This window comes from Xenopus tropicalis, chromosome 6 (assembly GCF_000004195.4).
Source record: "Xenopus tropicalis strain Nigerian chromosome 6, UCB_Xtro_10.0, whole genome shotgun sequence".
In the NCBI taxonomy this organism is placed as follows: Eukaryota; Metazoa; Chordata; class Amphibia; order Anura; family Pipidae; genus Xenopus; species Xenopus tropicalis.
The window spans coordinates 105,760,677-105,786,949 of NC_030682.2; the positions used below are offsets into that span (position 1 = coordinate 105,760,677).

General features: G+C 39.9%; 1 protein-coding gene across 2 annotated transcripts in view; it reads left to right on the forward strand.

Annotated features, from left to right (window-relative positions):
- Nucleotides 1-6,520: 6,520 nt before the first annotated feature.
- lama1 (laminin subunit alpha 1) overlaps nucleotides 6,521-26,273 on the forward strand; it is a 98,429-nt gene continuing 78,676 nt past the window's right edge. For both annotated transcript variants that reach the window (XM_004915237.4, XM_002938053.5), the window contains exon 1: nucleotides 6,521-6,743. In XM_004915237.4, the coding sequence (XP_004915294.2) occupies nucleotides 6,683-6,743 (61 nt within the window). In that variant the 5' untranslated portion in view covers nucleotides 6,521-6,682. The remainder of the gene's footprint in view (nucleotides 6,744-26,273) is intronic.

Consider the following 26,273-nt stretch of genomic DNA (forward strand, 5'->3'; position numbering starts at 1 on the left):
ACTCCTGACTATCAAACCAAACCATAATCATGCTGACAAAAGCCTTGGAATGAAAGATATCCTTTGCAGGAAGTCTCCAGGCCCACTAGTCACAACAAAACATTCTAGCTGCATATACATCTACAGATAAGCAAAGACCTCCAAACAGGGTAAACGCTGTACTAACTCGTAGCAGATGTATAAACACAGGAACAAATTAGTCCTGACAGAAAAGGGGACCTACAGAAAAAAAAATTGGAATACTGGCACAATTGTTGTTTTCATTTAATTTGATCTAAAATATGGTGTTCTTACCAGTTTTCTTTTATCTCTGATCTAAAGAACTAAATGCTACAATATTTATTTCTGTTTAAAATATTTTGTGGAGAATTCTGTATTATTAAATGTGTTTAACCCAACTTCAGAATGGTGCTTTTTTCAAATTCTAAGGGGCAGATTTATTAAAATGTGAGTTTGAAGCTTAATACATACAAACTCGCCTATATTCTATTTATTCCTGTGGGATTTTTTAAAAGCGTATTAATCAAATGGTGAACTCTAACTTTCACCCACTGATAATGTATATAACCTGGGGGAGTTTTTGTGAATTAAACTCTAAACTCACATTTTGATAAATTTGTCCCTTAATTTTAATGACTACCTGAACTTCTCTTAAAAGTTTCCCATGGAGGTTTCCTGCACCACAAGAATTATGTCTAGTTACTCCATCTGCAATTATAAGATGATAACAATGTAAAACTAGTCAGCAGGGCATTCCAATACCTCCTCACAACACTATAGACACCTATTCTGGATACACATGGACTAAGTTACATGATATCCAATGATTCTCTGGCTAAACCAGTGCATAGGTAACCAAGTGCCTCCTTTCACTGGGTGGAATGTGTGCATGTGGGTTTCCTTTGTGTTACCTAATTGCCACCAACAGTCTAAAAGCACAATGGTTTGTTAATAAATTATGGGGTAAATGAAATGTAAGGGTGTACCCCCTAACAGTGGGTAAGCCTCTCAGCCTTTGTGGTCTGAAAACCTGGATTGTCCTGCTTAAATATGGAGGTTCTTTATATTTGTCTGGGGTAGGGAAATTAGACTTTAAATTAGATTATGCTAATGGCACACAGATTATATCTTCTGTTGCCTTTTTGAGTGGAGTCCTCAGCCTGCACATTATAGCCAATGACGCCAATGACAGCAGCAAAGGGCAGATTTTGGCTGTGGAATATATATGCTCTTTGTGCCAGTGTAAAGTGGTATGGCATATGCCAGAGGTATAATTAATGATTTATGATAAATTAATAATAAATACAAGAGTAAACCAGCACACATCCTGTTTTTCTGTAAATGCTAAACGCTAAACGCCACTATTCTCTCTGCAGCCAAGACTGGCTATCTGTAGAGTCTGGCAAATGCCAGAGGGGCTGCTGTAAGATGACATAGACAGTCGCTATTTAGTTGGCTGGTGGGGGCTATGGGCCAGGGCTTATTTTGAAACCCAGTCCAGACCTGATGTTACTGGGGGAGATTTACTAAGGCACGAACGCTTCGAATGCGTTTTTTTCATAATGTGCGGATTTTTTGCGTCAATTTTGGCACCGTCACAACTTTTTCGTATCTTGCGCAAATTTTCCGTCGCCGTCACGACTTTTTCGTACTTTGCGACAACATTTTGCAACAAATTCGTATTGTCATGCCGAGTACGAAAGTTTCAGATTCATTCAAGCTTCAGTATCGTGACTTTCCTTGGGCCAGGTTGGAGCTGCAGAGTGCCATTGAGCCCTATGGGAGACTTTCCTTGGGCCAGGTTGGAGCTGCAGGGTGCCATTGAGCCCTATAGGAGACTTTCCTTGGGCCAGGTTGGAGCTGCAGAGTGCCATTGAGCCCTATGGGAGACTTTCCTTGGGCCAGGTTGGAGCTGCAGAGTGCCATTGAGCCCTATGGGAGACTTTCCTTGGGCCAGGTTGGAGCTGCAGAATGCCATTGATTCCTATGGGAGGCATCCAAAATCATGCAAAGTCGGAAAGGCTTTTCCGCTGTTTCTGATTGTTCAATACGTTAAAGTCAAAATAGTCGCGCAGAATACGATAAAGTCGCGATGGCGATGAAAAAGTTGCGACAGCAACAAAAAAGTCGTGAAATTTTCGTTTTGAATCCGAATTTTTGCCATTCAGGATTCGAATTCGTGCTTTGGTAAATCTGCCCACTGTTTGGTTAAAACTGAGCTCAGGTATCTGCTCCCACTTTAGTGAAATATTGCTTTCTCCTCTCACTTCTTAATGTCCTACCTGAGTTCTTCAGTACACACCCACTTATCCTATTTTCTCAAAAAATATATATCACTTTCATTAACATCACAAAAATATGTTCAATGCTGCTAAAAGGCGCTTCCTGCACACCTTTGTTTAAAAAAAATTATAATGCGGTGCAGGATTCAAAACATTTTCTTTTTGAATATTTCAGAACGTTACCCATGGCTTTCAAAGTATTTTTAGAGTGCATTATGGGCAAGGCACCTCAGAACCCTCCTTCATGGTTTCAATTTCTTGGTTCAGGTGTTGTCATTAACTTAAATGCTATTATGACCAAAGCTCAGCTAAATCTACCTCTGTTTGTAGAGCTAATAAATAAGTACCATTTTAGTGCTTACATGGGTTGTGCTCAGAGAACAAAGGAATCCTGAACAAAGTGTTATCTTCTCACAAAGAAGGATGGCATTCCAGCAAGGGACCTCTCTCCTAATAAAGAAACCAATTAATGCCTGATTCCATAAACTGTAATTGCAGCTACATCCCACAATAGTCTTTCTATTCTTGAACAAAATATCCTAAATGGTTCAGTGGGCAAAGGCACTCTGCTTAGACTGCAGGATCGTAAATTGCTTTTTTTCTCAATTAGGTAGGGTATTACAATTTTATTTAACACACGCTCTCTTATGTCTAATACAGGTATCTACTGATATAATGTATGTTTGATGGTGATCCCATATATAAAGAACTATCCAGTAGTGGTTTCATCACCTGCAGCAAACAATGGTCCTTCTGTCTGGATTAACCTTTATTCACTGGACTCACCTGCATTTTTAGAGCAGAAGACCTGTCTCAATTTGTGAGCATATTGTGGCTTCATAACACTGCATCTCAGTGTTTCTTCATCAAAAACGCAACAAAATCCTTTTAATTAATTATGTAAAATATATATGTGCAAAGCACTGCAAACTAACTGTGCCAACTACACTATACTAGCTGTAGTACTATTTGCATTTGTATACCTATTCTCCAAACAGAATGAGAGATTATATATCAGTGACCACCAGGATCAGGTACCTTGATTCCTAAAGACCCCACTTAGCCTAAAGTCTTCAGAAAAACAGAAAATACTTTTCAGCTCATTTTTAGTTCTTGAGCACATATGAGATGCCTTCTTAGGGAGTAGACCCCACCAAGGGCCCTAGTCAGTCTTAATTTATCTCTTGATGGCAGACTATAATGTGAACAGTCCAGGTTACATTGTCTTCCTCTAGCCTGACTGAGATCATTACAGGACATTCTTGTATTATTGTAAAGGCAATAAAATTAAAGATTTGCTGAAATTAAATGGAAGCTAGAGAAAGAGACTGATTTATACATTAATCTGGGTGGCAATATCTTTCCTAATTTTCACTACTCATGGTACGGCATGATTATATCCTTTGAGTTGGGGAGCAACATAAGCATGAAAAAAGTTCCTAAGGGGTGCCCGAAAAGGGCTGTGATTGGTTATTTTGCAGCCCAAAGTGGACTGTCAGACTACAGAGGCTCTGTCTGGCAGTACACATGGTTTTATGCTTTCAAAATATGCCTTCAAGCCAGAAATTCAAAAATGGGCACCTGCTTTGAGCCCACTGGGAGCAACATCCAAGGGGCTTGTGAGCAACATGTTGCCACTGGTTGGGGATCACTGCCTTAGGATATCACTTCTGACATTCAGTCTAATATTGGTCGGTCAGTGAACAGCTAATTGCTCTTTCTGACATAGTGACTGGTGAGTCTGAGATAAGAGGTTCATGCAGGAGACCTCACTCGCTCACAAGAAATGTCAGATACTAGTTCTTCTGCAAGCTGACTGTCTTTTTTTTAGTTTATTGGCTACTGGGAAATCTCCTAGACATAGAGGGACATAAGGGTAGTGGCACTAATATATATTATAGACCTTAATTTATGCTGCTTTTCAAATAATTTGTTAGGGCCAGAGATTGGATTCAAAAATACCTGTAATAAAAACTTCTGCATCAGTGTCACCTTATTCCTTCTGTCACACAGGGATGGTTGCGTTTACCACAGAGGCACCAAGGGCCAAAATAAAAGTTCATGAAAAAAAACAGTGCATCGTCTGATATTAACAAGTAAATCCAATGGGGGAGCAAAGGTGGATGGCCTTGTGCCTCTGTAATCAATGTATATGCAGTGTAAAGGGACCATCTACACGTGTACATCACCAAGGAAACATGATGGATTGAGGTTCAGTGCCTAGGGCAGCACCTGAGTTAAATACAGCAAATGGGACTACAGAAAGCAAACCTGCACAGAAAATAAATCAAATAATTAGGCAAGGGTCTAACTACAGCTGGGAGTGCCCTAACAAATGCAGTATATGAATAGAAGATACACGGTTCACCCCAAGTTTTCTGGGGGGGGGGCTTTAAAAATAATTTTCTGTGGTACCCAGAGACTAGTTGTGCCCCTAAAAGTATAGCCTCCAGAATCGCTTTTACTCTCACGGTACCAAGGAAATACAGTCAGTTGTCATCCCACCAGCAGTATATCCTCCAGAGGCTCTTTCACTCTAACTTTGCCAATAAAACACCAGTAGTTCCCTCCCTATCCATTACTAAGTGTTTGAGTGTCCCTTTACCACTTCAATGTAAATTCTGAATTTTAGGATTAACATAGATATTTCTAAATAGCTGTACAATAGATGGACCATATCACTAATAATTTGGTTGACTTCCCCTTATTAAAATTCAGATATTTCTGAATTATTGACTTTAAGGTCAGAGTGACATATTTATAGGGATATCCTGAATGCACAATTTTTGGATTATGGCAAATTGCACCTGAATTTAGCAGAATTTATGGTTGACAAAACGGAATTTTGGTTATAATAAAAGGGTTGGTTTAATCACTCCTAGTTCTTATCTTGCTTCATGGTAATGATGTTTAGAGTTTGGAGTTGGTTGAACTGAACACCCAAATTTAACCAAATCCAAATCTTTTTAAAAAGTGCTGGGATTCAGTCAACTTGTGAACCAAATCATGGATTTGTTGCATCTCTAACAAACTGTTTTCTGGCAGCTCTAACCTAGGCTATTTGTTATAAACTTATGAAGTACCTTCAGTGATATAGTACTTTAAATAATTATAGGTAATTAGGTATGCTAGCTTCCACTTTTTTCTTATTTGACCCTACTCACTTTTTCCTGTATTGTGGTTCTGGTAGATTTAACACAGCACTGTAGGCACCGATGCCTTCGTTAGTGCCCTGCATCCTGTGTTAACGACATGAGAAACAGATTGTTAATTAAAGTTCTCTCTAGAATTTCACTCAGAGGGGTTACTTTTGTCACCCACAGTGACCCTATTATGCAGATCAAATGCTGCAGGGTGCTGAGGGGAGCTAACAGAGAAGCCTGCATAGCCATTACTTGTAGCATCATATTGTGGTCTTTATATTTTCATCATTATTTTGTTCAGTCCTGGAGATATATGGACTCCAATTAAAGAGAATAAAGTAATTACACTGATCGATGGCCAACCTGTGACCCTCCAGCTGCTGTTTAACTTCAACTACAGCCATTCCCCTGTAAGTCTTCAGCAGACAGGCAGATAGATGCTGAGAGTTACAGTAGCTGTTTAGGGCAGGGCCCTCTTTCCCTTTTATATTGGTTATTGGTTGCTTTTGTATGTAACCTGTTTACCCAGTGTATACACTCATCTATTGTACAGTGCTCCAATATATAGATTATAATAAATAATAACGCAACTGGAGGGCTGCAGAGTATTATCTCCGGAACAGTATAATAGGAATATCTAAATTGTCTCACATTTACCAATTTTCCCTGGTGAAATTCCCTCTCTGCAATATTTTAAAACATTGTTATCCAGATAAAACAGCGTCAGTATCCTTGGCAGCTCTATACACTCTATACAAGATAAATGCAGCTCCAGCAGCATGGGTCCCGATACCCTATTCCCAAACCCAACATTCCTCATTGCAACTTCCCTGCTCCTCTAGCTACCCAGGACACTACTGGCCCACACCAGTTTTTTAATAGGGGGTAAATAAAATACCCAGTTTGCGCGATCGTTTCCTCTATAACATATGAGAGGAAATATTGCTTCCATACATTCTGCTTATCGTTAGACTTCGAGCGAGCGATAGTAAGCAGATGATTAGAGAATGGAACTTTAAAAGAAAAGTGCTTGCTGCATGGGACACCCCTCCCACTTTGCCCGAATGGTTTTTCCCTCTGAGCTTTCCCCAGAGCCCTTTGGATGAGAGAAGATTCTGAGTGAGAAAAGAAGTTGCAGAGTTGGGGGCGGACAGACTTACGTTCCTAGCACGGATGCCACATTTATAACCTAGCGCAAACTACGGACCATTTTCCCCGTTCTTCTGATTGGAGCCGAATTCCTGCGCAGAGTGAGAAATGCTCTGCCGAGTGCTGCTGTTCTTGCTCCTGGGCGCTGCGGTCCGCTGCCATCTCAGAGGTGAGTTTGGATCAGTCCCCATCCCAGACGGGCCATCTTATTATATGGGGGCTAGTGACAGTGTAATGCTGGGCTGCTACTAGTACATCAGCCGATGTCAGTGAGAAAGTACTCAGGTGCCTATGGTATGAATTTGTGCAGTCATTCTGTTGGAATTCCCAGGATTTCACTTTGCAATTCATTGTTGAACTTTAGGGGGTTATAACCCTGAAATAGGGCCAAGTCCCTTCTACAGTGGTCCCTGCAGCACACTGGCCATTAAAATGCTTTAATTAGATATTTTCATAGTGTTTTACACAAGAAAGAAACGTTTTTTCCTCCTTATTGTCTTGCTTTCTAAAAAGTTATTGCTCGGTGAAACCACATAAGCATTCTGCCATTGTCACAGAGCTCTCAATATCTTTGGAGTTTGTGAAAGAAATAGACTTTTACCTTGTGTTCACTTCTGTTACTGAAATATAATAACTTACTTCAGCATGTGCCCCTCCCACATTATGGGGCATAAATATAAAGATGTGTTAAAAAAGAATATATACATTTTGGGATTTTCTTTATATTACGGATGTAAGGCATAGAGTTCAATACACAACTTTATTTTCACATCTTTTTAAGAAATTGCCTCTAAATTGTCAAAATGATGCTCCAGCTGTAGTTTAACAACTGCTGTGGCAACTACTGTTTTTCCAAAGAGGACATACATCTGAAAGCATAGAAGCAGATATTTTGGGGAAAGGATTATTTCCATGATGCTACAGACATGCAGTGCAATAAGGGCAAGCTTCAAAACTAGATCACTCCGGTATTTGCTGTTATCAGACATGCTGATTGACAGTGTTTGGGAGCTAATGGGGGCACCTCCGTCAGGCATGAGTTACTCCTAAGTGGAGGCATTTTCCTATCCCTTCAGGACATTCCGGTACAGAGCCAAAGTCTAGGGGCTGTAGTATGGAAGAAATCATTTACTCTGTGTTCTAGGATAAAGCCTTATTGTTACGTCCTAAAAACTAAATATGCAAACCTAAGGGACGTTAGTGTTGTTAGTGGCACAGGTTGATTGGATTTATAGTCAATAAAGACAGAGGGTAGATATTTAATAGGTGGGTTTGATTGCTAGGATTAGTATAGATATAAAGATAATAGGCTCTTCAGAGCAGGGCGAAAGAGAAGGCCAAAGTTTGGATACCCCCTGTGTACATACTGCATAGTTGTATTAGGTTCCCACTCAGTAAGGCTTTGTTAGAACTAGTGACTTTGCATGATGCACTCTTGAGTTTTTATCCTTTGAAACATGTAAAAATGTTAAAATCTATTGGATAGTATTATATTTATGTTGTGTCTTCCAGAGAATTTCTTACATCTGCACGATGAAGCTTAATGTAAAAGGGTCAAAGTCTACCTGCTTGTGCTGCATAGAAAATTATAGTTTTTTTCTGCCACAAGTGACCCCAAAACTATCCACTGTATATGGAATGAAGTTTGCATGGACTTTTTTCAGAGGGCCAGAGCAACTGCCTGGTAAAGCACCACTGGTCACCAAGTGCAACCCAGTCTTTAAGTGCTGGGGGTAAAAAGCCATGCTTTCCCATGAGTATGTGGTAGATAATATGCAGATGCAGAATTTATAGAGTTCTGAATTATGTTATTTTCATTGCGGGTCAATTGGGGCAAGGATTTAACTGTCCTTTCATTTCCTCTAGTATCAGTTAAACCAACGTAGCTGGATTTGTTTCACAACAGAATTGCTGGAATGTTCTGTATTGATGTCATATTCTCATTATCTCCAAAATTGTGGTTTGGCAGTTGTAGCTGTCTTGCTGTTTTAGTAGGCTAACCCATTTGACCAATAACATCTGTCCAGATATGTTACACTGTTACTCATGGAATGGTTATTTTGCTCTTGTGCAAGTGCTACTGATGCCTAGGTTTAGGATGTCAGAGTTGGTGAACCAGACCCAAAAACTCCAGTATGAACATGTCAGATCTTACACATTGCATGTGAGTGTTGCAGTACTGATACATGTAATTTACACTAGGTCAGACTCTAGTCTGTAATGTAAATTACATATTTATGATGCAGTGCTATCTAGCTATTCTCTCCCTGTAGAGGGCACATTATCAGCTATACTCCAGATGTTAATGTTCCAGATTATTTTAAAAGTATGAAACCTGTAACCAGCTACAAGTCTCTCCATATGGCTTTACCATGTGGGCTATGGCACATCAGATTTTGTGAGTATTGGCAGGCAATAATTATGGGTCTTGTGCGTCTCATGCCATTTCCCATTGCTGTCAGCAACCTGCCCTGATCATAGGATTTTGATTGACAGTGCTAACAGTGGCATTCCAAAGATGGGCATACATGGCCAGTGAACGCTGGTACTTGGTGCTTCCAGAAAATCGACCAAATAGCAGTTGTCCAGATTTGATTTTCCTGTCTGATGATGACCACATCGATGTGTTTGTATGGTCCTCATCCAGTGGGACTTTAGGCCCTTCTGTATGATCTGATTGCTGATGACCTTGCTAAACAAGTGGATCTCGCAGTGTATGGTGTTCTTAAAGCTGCCATAGTGTATAGTTTATGTACCCCCATCTGTACTCACTCTGGGCCCTCGCATTAGAAAGGATTAGTCAATTCAGCAATGTTGCCTAAACATAGTTTTGTATTTTGGCAGATTTATGGATTATTAGGGAGAACAATAAATGCTATACACACACATATATATTTATATATGCCTTATTCTATATTTTACAATTCATACTTTACATTAGGGTTACATTACATTACAGAGTAAAAATGGGAGTGATAGCTCTACTCAAAAGAGCTTACAATCTAAAGAATGGATGTGACCAATATTACACGTGTTGCTGTCTGGAATGCACTTCCGCGTAAATGCAGGAGGTCAAATAAATAAAGGTACCTGAGGTGGTTTTGTCTGTGAGAATGAACCTCTGTGTTTTCTTACTATGTGCAGTTGACTGTTGACATTTTGTTTCTTTTTGGCTAATAGCACATGGGGTGTTTTCTTGCCCATCATATTTCAGACATCAAAGAAGAGTCCAAAATCATCCCTGCAGCCTCTCATTGATTTCCTTGGAAACTCCCTGATGCCTCCAGTACTAATATTTTTTTGCCCAGACAGATACATTAGCTCATTTCAGGCCTAGAACCACCTGCAGGGCCAGAACTAGTGGTAGACAGAAGAGGCACATGGCTAGGGCGGACTGGTAGGGGTAGGGGCAGGGGCAGTTACTAAGGCAGCAAAAAGCCATCTCTGGTAACCTTAAGAGCCATTTCAGCTCTGCTAGTGTAGAGAGTGCTACTAGCAATGCAGCCCCTCTAGAACCACTCCAACGCTAAAGTTGTAAGTCCGGAGCGGGAGATAAGGCATGGCATCGGGGCCCCAGAATCGCCACTCGGTAGGGGTGCTCTTTTGCCTCTGCTCCCCTAATTCAGGTACTTGGAGAATCTCCGTTTTTGCAATTGTTTTGCTTTCTCTCTGGCCCACCACCCGGCGTTTGGCACACTCGCTCATGGGGGCACCTGGCCCAGCCCTGACCACCTGTACTGGCAGTATTAGAGTATCAGGTGAATCCCATTGATGTTATTGGGAGGTTATGGACACATCTCCAATGTCTGACATATGCCAGCAAAGAAAACGGCACGTGTCCATTAGGGTCCCCTTATACACAGGGGTTTTTTTTACATTTGAGACACAGGATTGAGAGCATTGGTTACATTTTCTTGTGAACAGTTGAGTTTCATGGCATTTTTTCAAATGCTGCTGCATGCTCCATTTTTACGTGTTTAAAATATATTCAGATAGAGAGACACTTGTTAACAAAGCATTACAATAAAGGAATGCTTACTTGAGCATTTTGGCTCTGAGGTCTGCCTGCCATCGCTCCATGTGTGCCCATTAGGGTGCTCTTTATTGAGTGGTGAGGCGGACACGGGTGATTTGACCTCCTCTCTTCTCTGCTGGAGCCTGCATTAACATTATCAGTACGCTGTGCTCCTATAGGGAGACAAACTTCAGATTCCCATACTGCGCTGTCACACAACTTGGCTCAACTCTTTCCTTAGTTGTACAGCATGAGATAAATGGTTCATTGTGACAAAGTGTTGAATACTTGAGTGCCTTTATTTTACTGCCAATCTAATAAACTTTCTTTCAAGTGTAACCAGACCATTAATGTGCTACATATTGCCAGGAAGGATGAGCATTTGGGGGCAGATGATTTACAGAGGCAACTCCCCCCTCCCCCGAACATTAACTTCTGTCTGAAGTAGGGTCATCTCTACTGGAGAACAAAGAAGGACTCAGCCACAGCTGTTTTCTGTTAGCGATAATAAGTACTGGGTCTGTTCTTGCCTTTATAATTCATGATAAATACATGTTACATTATGGAATATTATTATAATGTATTTACATAGTGTTGGAATATGTATCTTTGTTCTACAATTAATGGAAAATTCATCTTAGAGTTGAGTTTTAGTTTGATGTAGACATTATCAGTGTAAGACAGTTTGCAGGCTGCCTTTTTCTCATCTTACAAGATTTACTCTTATTGTTATTTTATTAATATCCTTTATATAGTACCAACACTTATACTGCACTTTACTTTATCATTTACATCAGTCTCTGTCACAGTGAGGCTTACAATCTAAGCACCCTATCACATTCACACATTCACACCTTGACTTTTTTTATCAGGAGCCAATTAACCCAACTGTATGTTTTAATTACGCTTTTCTGTTCCTCTTTCTAAGGGCTCTGGCACACGGGGAGATTAGTCGCCCGCGACAAATCTCCCTTGTCACGGGCGACTAATCTCCCCGAACTGCCATCCCACCGGCGAAAATGTAAGTCGCCGGTGGGATGGCATACGCTGCGCAGGCGATTTCTGCAAATCGCCAAAGTTGCCTCGCGAGGCATTTTCGGCGATTTGCCGAAATCGCCTGCTCAGCGTGTGCCATCCCACCGGCGACTTACATTTTCACCGGTGGGATGGCAATCCGGGGAGATTAGTCGCCCGCGAACAGGGAGATTTGCCAGAGCCCTAATATGACATTTTCTGGCTGTATGTACATGACGTTAAGGATACAGAAATAAACAGAAATAGTATAGAAAAAGTATGCTTATTGTCCTATCAGCCAGAGCTTGGTCATTTTCCACGGAATCCTCAATCAATGTCCAAGCAGTTAAGACACTCAGCTTCCTGAGGATAAATAAAAGAAAGGATATACTGGACATAGTGCAGTAGAATATACAAGTATGGGACCTGTTACCCAGAATGCTCAGGGCCTGGGGTTTTCCATATATTGGATCTTTATGTAATTTGGATCTCCATACCTGAAGTCTACTATCTGTTAAAAATAATTTAAATATTAAAAAATCCAATAGGATTGTTTTGCATCCAATAAGGATTAATTATTTCTTAGTTGAGACAAGGTACTGTTTTATTATTTAATAAAAAAAGGAATTCATTTTTTAATATTTGAATTAATTAGCCATTCCACCCTCAATATACATGTCCAGAACTTATTTGGAGTGTTGACCTGAACCTAACTGACACCAGTATTATAAATTTGAACCCTAACTGCGAGTCAGGCCTCATCTCCAACATCTCGCTAATGCTCTTGTGGCTAAATGGAAGCAAATCCCATTAGCAATGTTTCTAATCTAGTGAAAACCTTTTCAGCCCAGAAGAATGCTGGTGGGTATAGCAACAATTTCATATAAATAGCTATGGTATGGCAATATGATGTTGGATAGGCAGGCCCAATACTTTTGGCTATTTAGTGTATCATCCAATAGATTCTTTTGTGGCTGTGTTTTGTGGTGTTTGAAATGAAGGTTTAGCATAAAGACTGATTTTCTTTCTTGTTAAATTAGAAAAAATTGTAGAAAAAATTAGTGCATTGTACCTTTGTGATAGCAGAGGGGAGGCGGCATCAGGAAAACCTCCCAAGGCGGTCATCTACAAGTTATTAGAAATGGAGCAAACTTTGAACCTATGTCCATAGATCAGCTCACAATCGTTTCTTGTTTTATGGCTCTCCTGCTAGGAGATCATTGTGATGTAGATATTCTGTGTCTTATCTTGGTGCAGGAAGATAAGTCTTTTACTGAGCACTTCTGCTAAACTGAAGGAAAAGCAAAACATAACTCAGGAACATGCTAAACCTAGACCTGTCATGAAACACAAAACCAGCATAAGATGCAGCAGAAAGAATATAGAATTTTAGCAAGCCTGTTGCAATTAAAGGGAGATAAACGCCCATGAGTAATTTTTGACATTTTGGACAAATCCACCACCCCCCCCTCATCTTTACCCACCCTGCTTCCAAATTAAATGTTCCCTTGTTCCGACATAAGAACTGCAGAGCTGCCTAGCTGTTAAGGTAGCTGCCATGTTTGTTCATGTCATTTCAATTCATGGGTTGCAGGGCCCTGATTGACAGGCAGGGCTATGCCTTACTATCCAGTGGTCCTGGGTTTTATTGGATAAAACTTGGTGAAGCTTGATGATAAAGTAGTTGTAGTACAATGAGGGTATGTTGGTAACTGCCCATGGTTTGGTGATATAGTGGTTGCTTCTTTTTCCAAAGTCTTCAGAAAACCAAGTAGCCTGTATGCCTTTCCACCAGTGTTTTACTTTATTGCCAGTGGAAAGAAATATCATAGTTGCCCATGATAGCCAAGGTTAACTGCAGGCAACTAATCTCTGTGGGCCGTCACCCTTAGCTTTAACTTGGGCAAGGCTTGATAAGAATAATGAACAGTCTGTGTATATGCTGTTTATTATGTCAGCATTTTGTAAGTCAAGCATAATACATACAGTACTTGTCATCTCCTCTGCTTCGCCACCATCTTTTCACACCTTCCACACCCACTGCCATGATACAACTGATACAAGCACAAAAGAGGACCCCGCCAAAGTTTCTAAACCATATAGGCTATGGACCACATTGGGCTGCTGATGTAGTCTGTTTTTAGACAGGTCTGCCCCTGTGCCAACCAGTGGATCAGCCCATTTTCCCCACCACCTGGGAGGCCAAATCAGGCAAAGATCTGCTCTTCGAAACAAGAGATTCTTAATCTTAATTTGAACCTATCTTCTAATTGACCCTGAAGTGACAACCAGAACACCTGGTGTGCTGTACTCCTGAAACAAATCAGTGCAATACACATCAATGTGAATGAGGGCCAGCATGGAGTCATTGTGTCACGTGTGGATCACTGATTATCTTGGGAAAGTGGAAGAGGTGACTCCTGAATATTTGCCACTGTTTGCTTTCACACTTGGGAAGCATCTTTGTTCTTAGTTTGCTTTTTGTTTACTGTGGCTAAACAACTGCTCTTCTTTAGCCATTCCTGCACCATGCTGTGATACTAGCACTGGCAGAACAATGCACTATAGTTTTAATTTCTACAGCAACCTCTAAAGAGCATAATTTTCTTTGTTTCCCTAGAGCTTTCCTCTGCTTTGCAGTTGAACTATAACATGATGTAAGACCTTTTTTTCAAATACCTTTTCACATCCAATAAATGCATATTTTTATTTTATATAAATGTGGTTACTGGAATTTTCTGTAATAAAGTTTTTTTTTTTTTTGCCACATGTGTGCCACCGCCCTAAGATGCATTATTCTGACTCGATCTAGCTTTTAAATGGGGAGGGGGTCACTGACTCCAGCAGCCAAATGATTGCTCTGTGAGGCTACAGTTTTATTGTTATTGTTACTTATTATTACTTAACTTTTTTTTCAGGCCCCCTGTCAGGGGCGCTGCTGCCATCAGGTGAGTTGAAAAAATCGCCTCAAGTGGCAGCGCCCCACAAGTAACCAGGGACGGCAAAAAGACGCTCCTGGTAACTTTAAGAAGAGCTGAAATTCCGTTTTTTACACTGGAAATTCGGCTCTTCTAGTGCAGGGAGCACAATTGCCCCCAGGCCCCCTCCGGAGCAGAGGGGGAGTGACATTGGGAAAACCTCCCAAGGCGGTGTTAGCTCTAGAGACGCCACTGCCCCCTGTTAATATCCCTGTCCCTCATTCAACCTACATAGCAACCATCAGTGTAAGTTTTGATCTGTCACCCGATTGACTGCTGGGATACTGAATTAAAGCAAATTTGTTCACCAAATTGGCCACTTAATCAGAGGCATAAGGTGACTGTGCAAAAACAATTGATGGACCCTGCTTCCTGCATAAAAAAACAGCTGTCCTGCTTCCACCTCCCTGTGTGCAATCCCTGCATGGGCACCAGCTGAGCTGGGGGGGGGGGGGGGGGTTGGGGTATGTGGAGGTTTTCTGTGCTGCTCCACTATATTTATGCCACTAAATTTATTATGGGGTATATTTATCATGCTGTGTAAAAAGTGGAGTGAAGCAATTAGATTTTTTGGTTAGAAAACCAAAGCAAAGCATCTTATTGGCTGCTATGAGCAATATATCACCGGTAATGGTTTGCTCCACTTTTTACACAGCATGACAAATATACCCCAAAATTTTGTTAATGTCAGAATTTTGAGTGTTCTTTGAGCATGGCAGGGAAACATGCAACCCACTCAGGGAAGCCTGGCAGATTCAGAAATTCTCTTCTATTTCCCCTTTACTTCCTGTTTTTCTTTGTCATTTGATCTTTGCTTTCCTGCCTTCAAACCATTGCCAGGGATACCTTACCGTTGTCTGGTCCTGGCGATAAGGCTGCCATTACCTTTTAGAGCACTGGAGGCTTCACACTGGTGATAAAATTACTCAAGAGAAGGTGAGGGGGTCTGGCCCTGTTTTATGTAAAAGAATGCACATCAGCTCCATGTGGGCTAACAAAAAGCATTCTGTTTTTTTTGTAATAACTTTTTTTTTTTCATGTGATCTGAAGCAAACCCCAGATGACAATGGAACCAGTGTTAACCAGTGCTCTCACATATTTTCTCCATGTGTTCCATGCTATGTTCCACTTATCATGCAGTCTCTTCGGTCTATACATGCAGCATTGTTCTTCTGAGCAGACCTATGTAAAATGTGATTCTTTAGCTGTTGATAAGCCACACTGCCATACCCCATGTTAAATTGCTTAGAAAATTAAATAAATGCTGCCAGTTTTTAAGAAAAGCTACAGCTAAATAATAAATTCATGTTTTCTTCTGTTTCAATAAAAATCATTAGGCCTCATTTACAAAGTGCACAAAGCACCACCTTTTTGCAATTTGCTGTGCACTTAACGCCCATAGATGCAGATGTTTGTTCTCTAGAATGGGGCACAAAGTCCTGTGGCTTTGCTATGTATACAGCACTGTAACCATGAGGGGCTGACTGGTGGGCAGTATGTGGTCTTTCTCTTTAGGTACACCCCTATCATGTGAAGCATTTAGATACGGGATACATTTACAACTTAAAGGGGCAAATCTACAATTCTATTATTGCCTGTGCACCAAAGCCATGTGTAGCCATACAAAGCACCTTTGTGTTCAACTGTTCAACTGTTTTGCCTATATTGTGTGATTTTTTTATGGTCAAATACCACTGTTCCATTTGTTTAGGCTGATGGCTGAAATAAGCAGATCTGAGTGGAAGTAAAGAGTAACTGATGCCAGTCTTATTTCTGCATCTGTCAGTGCCCTTCTGTGCTATGGCAAAAGACATTTTTTATTTGGGCAGACTAATTCAATGAGATTACAGGACATCCTGTCAAAACTGGTTATTTCTCAAGGTGCCATACATGTCCTGATAGTTGGGCAGAATGTCATATATATTGGCCAGAATTCCAAATACAATATATTCTGGATCAAACAGACTTGTTGATAAACTGTGTATTGTTATTATATTGCAGTGGTCCCTTCAGACATTTATGACAGTGAAATCCAACTATTTGGGTCTATCTGGCAAATGAAAGAGGCACTGGAGGGCATGGAGTGGCAGTGAGTATAGGGCCTTACAGACATGTCAACTCACCCGGAATATATGCCCTCTCTGTATACATATATTTAACATGTATGTAACAACTATGAATGTAACTGCAGTACTCAATATGATTTTTATTTATGTTTTTCCATTAGCCACAACAGAATAGGTGGAAGGTCCAGGCAGCAGTTAAATATAATAAGTCTCTTCCTGCCTTCCACAGGTTTATGTGTAGGGGTCAAATTTTACTATTAACATTTCTGATTCCAAAACCAAAGATGAGAAAAGAAAGATCCTCAGGATAAAAAACAGGGAGGCGTATATTTTATTGCATTTTTCTGTGTTGATCTATGTAAAAATTTCCTTTAAGAAAGAACAGCTGAAACATTAAATGCAGTTTGCATGTGCTAAGTATCTTCAGATGTCTGTGCGGTGTGTGGTACAGTTACAGTGCAGCTCCATTCACTGAGCATTGTGGTGGATTTACAGCTGTTTGCCTTTGGTAGTTTTCTTTTGTTTGAAGTTGTCTAGACAATCATGAATAAGTTCAATGTTATCCAGAACCTCAAAAAGTGGGGCATTAAGAAAGTTAGGTGTTTAAGGGGACAGTCACAGTCCCTTCTTGTCCCCAGATTTCACTTTGGAAATTTGGTAACCTTACTCCAATGTGATTTTTCCAACTCTGTGTAGGAATCTGCCATTGGTGGATGTTTGTTATAATGTACAATTAACCTCATTTCCTGCTGGCACTGATATCCAGGTGTGCTTTCAATGTTTGGAAACTATTGTTGGTTTATGGTTGGAATTTATGTCCTAAAGAGGGCTATGAACTTGCATTTCTGACTTCTGAAGTCTGTACAAGGCACATTAGACAGGGCAGTGCATTTACGATTACTGAGCTGATGAAGTTTAAGGGACCTTGCCCTCTGAACAGATTGCAGCAATGCATTATTTTTGTTACAGCTTTACATAGGTTTATAGCTTTTTACTGTAAAATTTCAGCATAATAATTTGTTGAGTGTTAGCTTTCAGGTAACTTGCACACATGTATGCTGACCAGAGACTGTGCATACCCTATAGATTATGATTTGGCACATTTATTCCTCTTAGAAGAATTCTTACTGTTAAAAGGTTGGTTTGCTTAAGTTAACTTTTTAGTATGTTGTTGAATGTCCTAATCTTGGCAACATTGCAGTTGGTCTTTGTTGTTTGCCTTTTCTTTTTATTTTCCATTTTCTTCTGACACTTTCCAGCTTTTAAATGGTGGTCCCTAACCCAGCAGCAAGAAAATATTGCTCTGTGAAGCTACAATTTTATTGTTATGGTTACTTTTGATTACTTATCTTTCTATTCAGGCCCTCTCCTATTCATATTCCAGTCTCCCTTTCAAACCACTACCTGGCTGCTTAGGTAAACAAAACCCTGGCAACTAGATAGCTGCTGAAATTTCAAATAACTGAAAAACCACAAAAACGATTGCAAATTGTCTCAGAATATTGATGTCTACATCATTCTAAAAGCAAGTTTAAAGGTAAACTACCCCTTTAATGCATTTGAACAGTTTATACAATCCAATTATGCAGGACATCCAGTGCAGCATTACCACATTTCCAAAGTGTACTGTAAAATCATACTCTTATTTATTTTATAACTATTTGTGTTTTCCCTGTAATAGTAAAACAGTGCTATGTACTTTAGTACTTTATGGTCACTAAATTCATGTTAATCGCAAAAAAAAAATCTTTTTGTATTTATATTTAAGATTACTTAAGAAATGGTGTGCATGCAAGATAACCATTCCCATTCCTCATAGAAAACCTCACTCTGCATTTAGCCTGCCTCAGTATTCTGATAAACCTGTTTTTATATCATATACAGTGGAGGAAATAATTATTTGACCCCTCACTGATTTTGTAAGTTTGTCCAATGACAAAGAAATGAAAAGTCTCAGAACAGTATCATTTCAATGGTAGGTTTATTTTAACAGTGGCAGATAGTACATCAAAAGGAAAATCGAAAAAATAACTTTAAATAAAAGATAGCAACTGATTTGCATTTCATTGAGTGAAATAAGTTTTTGAACCCCTACCAACCATTAAGAGTTCTGGCTCCCACAGAGTGGTTAGACACTTCTACTCAATTAGTCAACCTCATTAAGGACACCTGTCTTAACTAGTCACCTGTATAAAAGACACCTGTCCACAGAATCAATCAATCAAGCAGACTCCAAACTCTCCAACATGGGAAAAACCAAAGAGCTGTCCAAGGATGTCAGAGACAAAATTGTAGACCTGCACAAGGCTGGAATGGGCTACAAAACCATTAGCAAGAAGCTGGGAGAGAAGGTGACAACTGTTGGTGCGATTGTTCGAAAATGGAAGGAGCACAAAATGACCATCAATCGACCTCGCTCTGGGGCTCCACGCAAGATCTCACCTCGTGGGGTGTCAATGATTCTGAGAAAGGTGAAAAAGCATCCTAGAACTACACGGGAGGAGTTAGTTAATGACCTCAAATTAGCAGGGACCACAGTCACCAAGAAAACCATTGGAAACACATTACACCGCAATGGATTAAAATCCTGCAGGGCTCGCAAGGTCCCCCTGCTCAAGAAGGCACATGTGCAGGCCCGTCTGAAGTTTGCCAATGAACACCTGAATGATTCTGTGAGTGACTGGGAGAAGGTGCTGTGGTCTGATGAGACCAAAATAGAGCTCTTTGGCATTAACTCAACTCGCTGTGTTTGGAGGAAGAAAAATGCTGCCTATGACCCCCAAAACAACGTCCCCACCGTCAAGCATGGGGGTGGAAACATTTTGCTTTGGGGGTGTTTTTCTGCTAAGGGCACAGGACAACTTATTCGCATTAACGGGAAAATGGACGGAGCCATGTATCGTGAAATCCTGAACGACAACCTCCTTCCCTCTGCCAGGAAACTGAAAATGGGTCGTGGATGGGTGTTCCAGCACGACAATGACCCAAAACATACAGCAAAGGCAACAAAGGAGTGGCTCAAGAAGAAGCACATTAAGGTCATGGAGTGGCCTAGTCAGTCTCCGGACCTTAATCCAATAGAAAACCTATGGAGGGAGCTCAAGCTCAGAGTTGCACAGAGACAGCCTCGAAACCTTAGGGATTTAGAGATGATCTGCAAAGAGGAGTGGACCAACATTCCTCCTAAAATGTGCGCAAACTTGGTCATCAATTACAAGAAACGTTTGACCTCTGTGCTTGCAAACAAGGGTTTTTTCACTAAGTATTAAGTCTTTTTTTGTTAGAGGGTTCAAAAACTTATTTCACTCAATGAAATGCAAATCAGTTGCTATCTTTTATTTAAAGTTATTTTTTCGATTTTCCTTTTGATGTGCTATCTGCCACTGTTAAAATAAACCTACCATTGAAATGATACTGTTCTGAGACTTTTCATTTCTTTGTCATTGGACAAACTTACAAAATCAGTGAGGGGTCAAATAATTATTTCCTCCACTGTACTTTATCTGAAGATATTTTGTATGCAGTCATAATCTGCTACTCTTAAGCTTCCTATACACATTAAGATCTTTGCCTGATTTTGCCACCTACATTCTGAACCAAATCAGGCTGTTCTGATTGTTTAACTCACGGATTGGATTATAATGGGCACCTATGCAGGCCCATTGGGAAACCCATCTGACACCTGACCTAAAATTGGCCAGATCTCGATCAGGCAGGTTTGATTTTCCGTCAGATCAGGCGACCTCACCAAATGAGTGAATCACAACGTGTATGGCCACCTTTACTATTAAGATTAGCTACAGCAGGAGCAACCACCTAATTCTGCTTATACACTGTACACAAACATACTGTAAAACTTGGCTGCAAAAGTATTCTCTTGCGTTTGATCATGAGAAACATTCTAGAGTACACTGCAATTTAAAGGCAAAGATCTGATAAGATTTTATCTCCCGCTATTTACATTTTATAGCCAAGGTGTAAAGTTTCTATGAAACCGAAAGGTTTACGAACTCAAGTGCAATGAGAGAAAAATAAATGAAAATCACCAAGTTTATAAATGGTACGACCAGGACCAAACTGAGGTGTAGGGAGCCCACTAGGGCCCCAACCTCAAGTGCCCATTTCTGCTGCACCTCTCTTAAATCTCTCTACCCCTTATGTCCAAACAACCCATTGCACTATTTGCCTTGCACTTCCCCCTTCTCCTGAACTTGTGGCCGCAGAAAAAGATTTGGAAGGAGCGCCTACAGATCCTGGCTGGGATTGGGCCTTGGTTGGTGGGGCCCACAGGGTTTTCATAGTTCATAGTGTCATACCAGCTCCATCTGACCCTGAGTATGACTCCCTGTTTTTCTTCCTTCTGCCGGGTTGGAACCTGGACCTAATATTGCACAGCCTATCTATAGCCTTTCCGTCTGTGCCTAATTAACCCAGAATGTGGGTGGCCAAATCAGCAAAAGAGCCCCCTTGCCAAAATAAGTGAATATTTAAGTGTATGGCCGGCTTTATCAGGGATATCAACCTGGATCTGAAGACTTCCAGGTGGACCCTGGTCTCACCCCCATTCCACACTGCCACACCCCATTCCACCCTAGCTTTTTCAACTCTACTATTTTTAGGGGAAATTATACATTATAGAGTAGTACAGCGGATATACAGTAACATCTGGTTAGACACATAGAAAACAGATGTACATCTGATTTTCATGCAAAGTAATTTGAGGTACGAGAATGCCTGTAATTATGGGTAACTATTATCATCTAGTGATGCTACAGATTTATGAACAAATATCAATCACGTCTGTATGGAGAAAGATTTCAAAAGTTCACATTTCCTCCTCTTGCCTTCCAGGCATTTGCCATAACAGGTTAATCCCTGGAGAGCTAGAGATTAGATTCTGTGTCTGAATCCCTCTTACATTCCAATAGTAATTAAAATAAACTTTTCTCTTTGATGGTTTAGTACCTTTGCTTAATACCCTCCACTGTCATGCTGTCATTAACTGAAAAAAATTTTATTATATTTTGCATAGCTTTGTATCTGTGGGTAAGAAACCAGTTTGGTTTTCAGCCATTTACTGAACAACAACACATGGGGCACGGTCTCTGCAGATCAGCAACCTTTCTGTTCTGATTTATGATGTACCAACTTCCTGACTTCTGGCTGTTCTGGGCCTGCAAATCTGTGCAACAAAGGCTGCTGTCCATGGTGCTGCACAGCCAACCTGCCTGAACCCCCTCCACACTCAATAAATAAGCCAATTTACATGTTATGAATAAAAACAGTGTATTTATTTTTCATAGAAAAATAACATTTTAGTGTACACTTAAAAATGAAACTGTTAAATACGTATGAATCTACTCTGTAAATTATGTGTACATTGTAGGATCCATAATACCTTAAATTAAAATACTTTCTCTCTGAAAAGCTCTTGAGCCAGAACCATTACATAAGCAGTGGTTCAATGGTTCCGCTTGCGGGCAAGGAAAAAGAATGATGCCGGTACGGGAGCTTAGTCTCTGTCTCCTTTTTCTGCAGGCTGAGATCAGCCCTATGTGGCATCAGCCTTAAAAATGTTACAGGTACATAAAAACTTCATACCAGCTACAGCAGAGTAGAACGTACAAAACGTTTTGTTTCTCTTGAGCAAGTGTAATGACTTTCATTCTGCATAGTAGCTTGATACACAGAGTTGCTTGCTTCCAACAACAGTCCTTAAACGACCATTATAGCCTCAAATTTCCTGCAAAATTGTGCTTATTCCTGACAAGTGCAGAAACTGATATGCCTCTATACAGGACATTGGTAATTAAAGGTTTGGCCCTACTATAAAAAGGACCAGTTATGGCTTTGTTCTGCTGGCCAGTTGTCAAACTCTATGTTAATATTTTTATTAGAGTAATTCAAAGGGAAATTTAAAAAAACGGAGGTGTCGTGGCTAACTGAGTTAGCACAAAACAGATTTATAGATATATGATATATTAGCACCTAATTTTCTTGGAATTAAGTGTGTTCCATGAATACATCAGGTATTTTGTTTGATATGGGATGTTCTGATGCAGACTCAAGCATGCCTGACAGCTATAGGTTATACTGATGTCCCTTGTTATTAGTGCCTCATGCCCAGTGGCTAAATTTTAATGAAAAATGATTGCATGTTTGTGTCGCATTACAAGGTAATAACTTGTTTCAGTTAGGGAACTGTCCCATACATGTCTGGCTGCAGCCTGGTTGCGGCACAGAGGAATGCTGTTAATGTCTGCTGATATGGGAGTTCTAAGAATTTCCTTTGAGAATGTGAATTGTTTCACAGATGCTTCCCATTCTATTTGGCTATTTATGTGTTTACATATTATCTAGTTCACTTGGCATTTTTATTATGTGTCTCTGCTCTCTTGCAGTGGTCTGCTGGTGGCATTCATGATTATTTCACTATTCTTTCAGGAAATGTTATGTTTTAAAGAGTTCTAGGGTTTAATAAAACTTTGAGTTAATCTTTACACAGACTTGTAGAAATAGAAGTAAGAAGCTAAAACCTGTCCTGCTGTGCTGTCTTGTTCCTTTAACTTTACTTTTTTCTTGGCTCAGTTGGTATGATATAAGGTTGCTATAAATTCATTTCTTCTGAATTTATCGTTTGTATATTCTGCCAAGATTTTCCCTCAGAAACAAGTAAACTGGCCCAGGTCAAATGACCAACCCTGGATACAGAGTTTAACAGAATATGTTGTACTGAATAATCCACCGACTACATAAAAGTAGTTGGACAGCAACATATTGGTGCCTGTCTTTAAGAATAATTTTATATCTTACTTGTGGCTTAAACATTAAGAATAAAATAAATAGAGCACAGCCACAAGTGGTTGCACTACTAATCTTGTGTGTATTGTTGCCACTCATTAAATATACTTGCATACAAAATGGCTCCTTCCATTTAGTTGGGTTAGGTCAATTGTGTCCATCCTGCCTCCTCTGTTGGTACACAAGTGTGTCTGTTGACACTTAGGAATCCTGGAACTAGTGTGAAAAAACACATGCGTAATTGCGGTCATTATGATACATCAGGTGCAGTTGTTGGCAGTTGAGTAATGGCCACAGTAATACTGGTAAAAAAAGCTGGTCCTAATAGTGCACCCAGTTTTGTACTTTGCCTTTATGGCCCAAATGCTTTAAGCCCTCTTAATTAGATGAATTGGCAAGTGTTTTAGATAAACACTCGCTTGTGTCTTGTTGTAAAGGGATATAGTATATGCATGTAGCTGACTTTCACACATTACTGTAGAATGAATACTGCCATACTGAAACTGATTTGATTTTTTATCAGGTTCTTAGTTTAGGATCTAAACAAAATGAAACAGACAAAGTTATTCTAGTAGTAATATGTATCATTGTTTTATTGAACTTTTGCTCAAGGCATTACCAATAAGCATAATAAAATGTCATTTGCAAATCTCTGAATACTGACTGAGTTACATGAACCATCAGAATGATGGATATCAATTGAATAAAATACAAACATTGCTAAGAAGACTGTCTATTTAACATGAATAACTTTCTAAGGCAGAGTAAAACAACTTACGAGAATTTAAATACAGAGATTAGGAAAGTAAACTTCCTCTGTCATTTTTCTTACTAAACCAGGCATTGAAATACACAGAGGCACTTCCAGCTGCCTTGTGTGTAGAGAGACAGCCAGCGTTCCAGAATTCCTCTCATTTCCTGCCCAATGGAAGAAGATGGCTTGTTTTGGGCCAGGTGTTACCAGACCTAGAGCAGCTACTGTTTCACTCACAGCGCTTTTTTTTCTCTTTCATGTCATTACTTTAAAGCTGTTTATTGCTTTTCTTTGTTTTGTTCTTGCTAAGCTTACAAGCCTGGGATTGTTGACTTTTCCTAGCACATTTCCCAGTGTGGGAAGATACAAAAGAAGGTGCAGGATAGGTATTTGTGCACTAAGCACATTTGATCCTTCTGGAATCTGTAATTACTTAGCCAATGTGAAAATGCAAAGGGATAGTAATATGAGTAAAGTTTCTTAGAACTGATAATTGGCTCATTAAAAATACCTCATATCTACAAACAGATCTGAGTACTCATCTCACATTTCCTGATGGTGAGAAAACACTCTCTTATTTACGAGTGCAAGCGGAAATGCAAAGTGCAATATCACCTGCAAAATTGTGCCCATTATTAAACTATCGACAGATCTACCTGCAGTTTTGTATTAAATGTGAGGAGGCCGTGAAATGAAAAAAAAAAGTTGGCCCTATTAGCTTGCAATATACTAATACTAGGGATGCACTGAATCCCAGATTCAGTTTGGGATTCGGGCAGAATCCAGCCTTTTTTTTGAAGAATTCGGTTTCGGCCGAATCCACGGTCCCGGCGGAACCGAATCCTAATTAGCATAAATTAGCATATGCTTATTAGCATTCAAAAGGGTTAAATGGGGGGGGGGGAATTTTCACTGTGTGCACAGATTTTTAACCCTTTCGATCCGAATTAACATAAGATAATTAGGATTCGGATTCAGTTCGGTATTCGGCAGAATCCATCAGGGTGGGTTCGGTGCATCCCTACATCCCTACATCCCAACTATTACAGATGCTGATTAGATCATTTTTATTTAGTTGTGGTACATATTGCTTAATTGGCAATATGTAAGTGTTACACTGTAAGTAACTTAAGTGTTACACTGAAATTTTGTGGAAAGTTGCATTGTGGTTAACAAACACAGCAATGTGTGTGCCTTACTGTGTGTATATACATGTACTCGCATATAGTGTATTCTTAATTTTTCTGTGCTTTAGGCTAATGACAGTCACTAAAATATCCATAGTGTGTGTGTGTGCTAAAGGGCTAATGCCGTACCTGTCAGTGCATGCTCTTATAGGAAGCAGGAGGCAGCAGGTCAGCTTTTCTCCACTTATCCTTAGGAATCTTTTGGGAGACTGGAAAGAGTGTAATTGTACATTTTGTTATTTTTAATGAGTAGGTTTATCGCAGATAATTGTGGTCTGTGGTCTACTTTCAGTGTATAAGTGGTGTAACTTGATTTTCCCAGGCTCGCCTGCATATCACGTTCCCATACAATTTCCATAGTAGACATAATATATATTTCTTTGGATCACAAAAAAAATTCACTAGCGGTAGATACTAAAAACCAATTCTCGAAAACTAATTGCCATCATTCCCAGCTGAACAAATGGGTCAGTTTCTATTATGCTGTAGTTCTTCCATACCATTCTTATTGACTTTTGGGCATTGTGATTAAAACCTATTCTTTTAAAAGCCCTGGACAAATTATTACCTAACTCTGTTCTCTGTCTATATGTCTCCCTATCTATGTCTGGTAAATCAGTTTGATATAGTAGAACTGGGAATCGGTTAGGTATCAACCTTTATATGCCTGGGACTCCAGCAGCCAGTGGATCTGCTGACTGGTTAGTTTACCCCCATATATAGTATGAGCCCAAAGAATAGTGGTAGTGTGTTATCTCTACTAAATACACAAGGTTGTTTGTTTGACTTTGAAGCATAATAAGCATAATTGTTTGAGCAGTTTCTCTGTTCTGAAAAAAAAAAAGAAATTATTTTATTCTGATGATGGACAATTAGTGCTTACA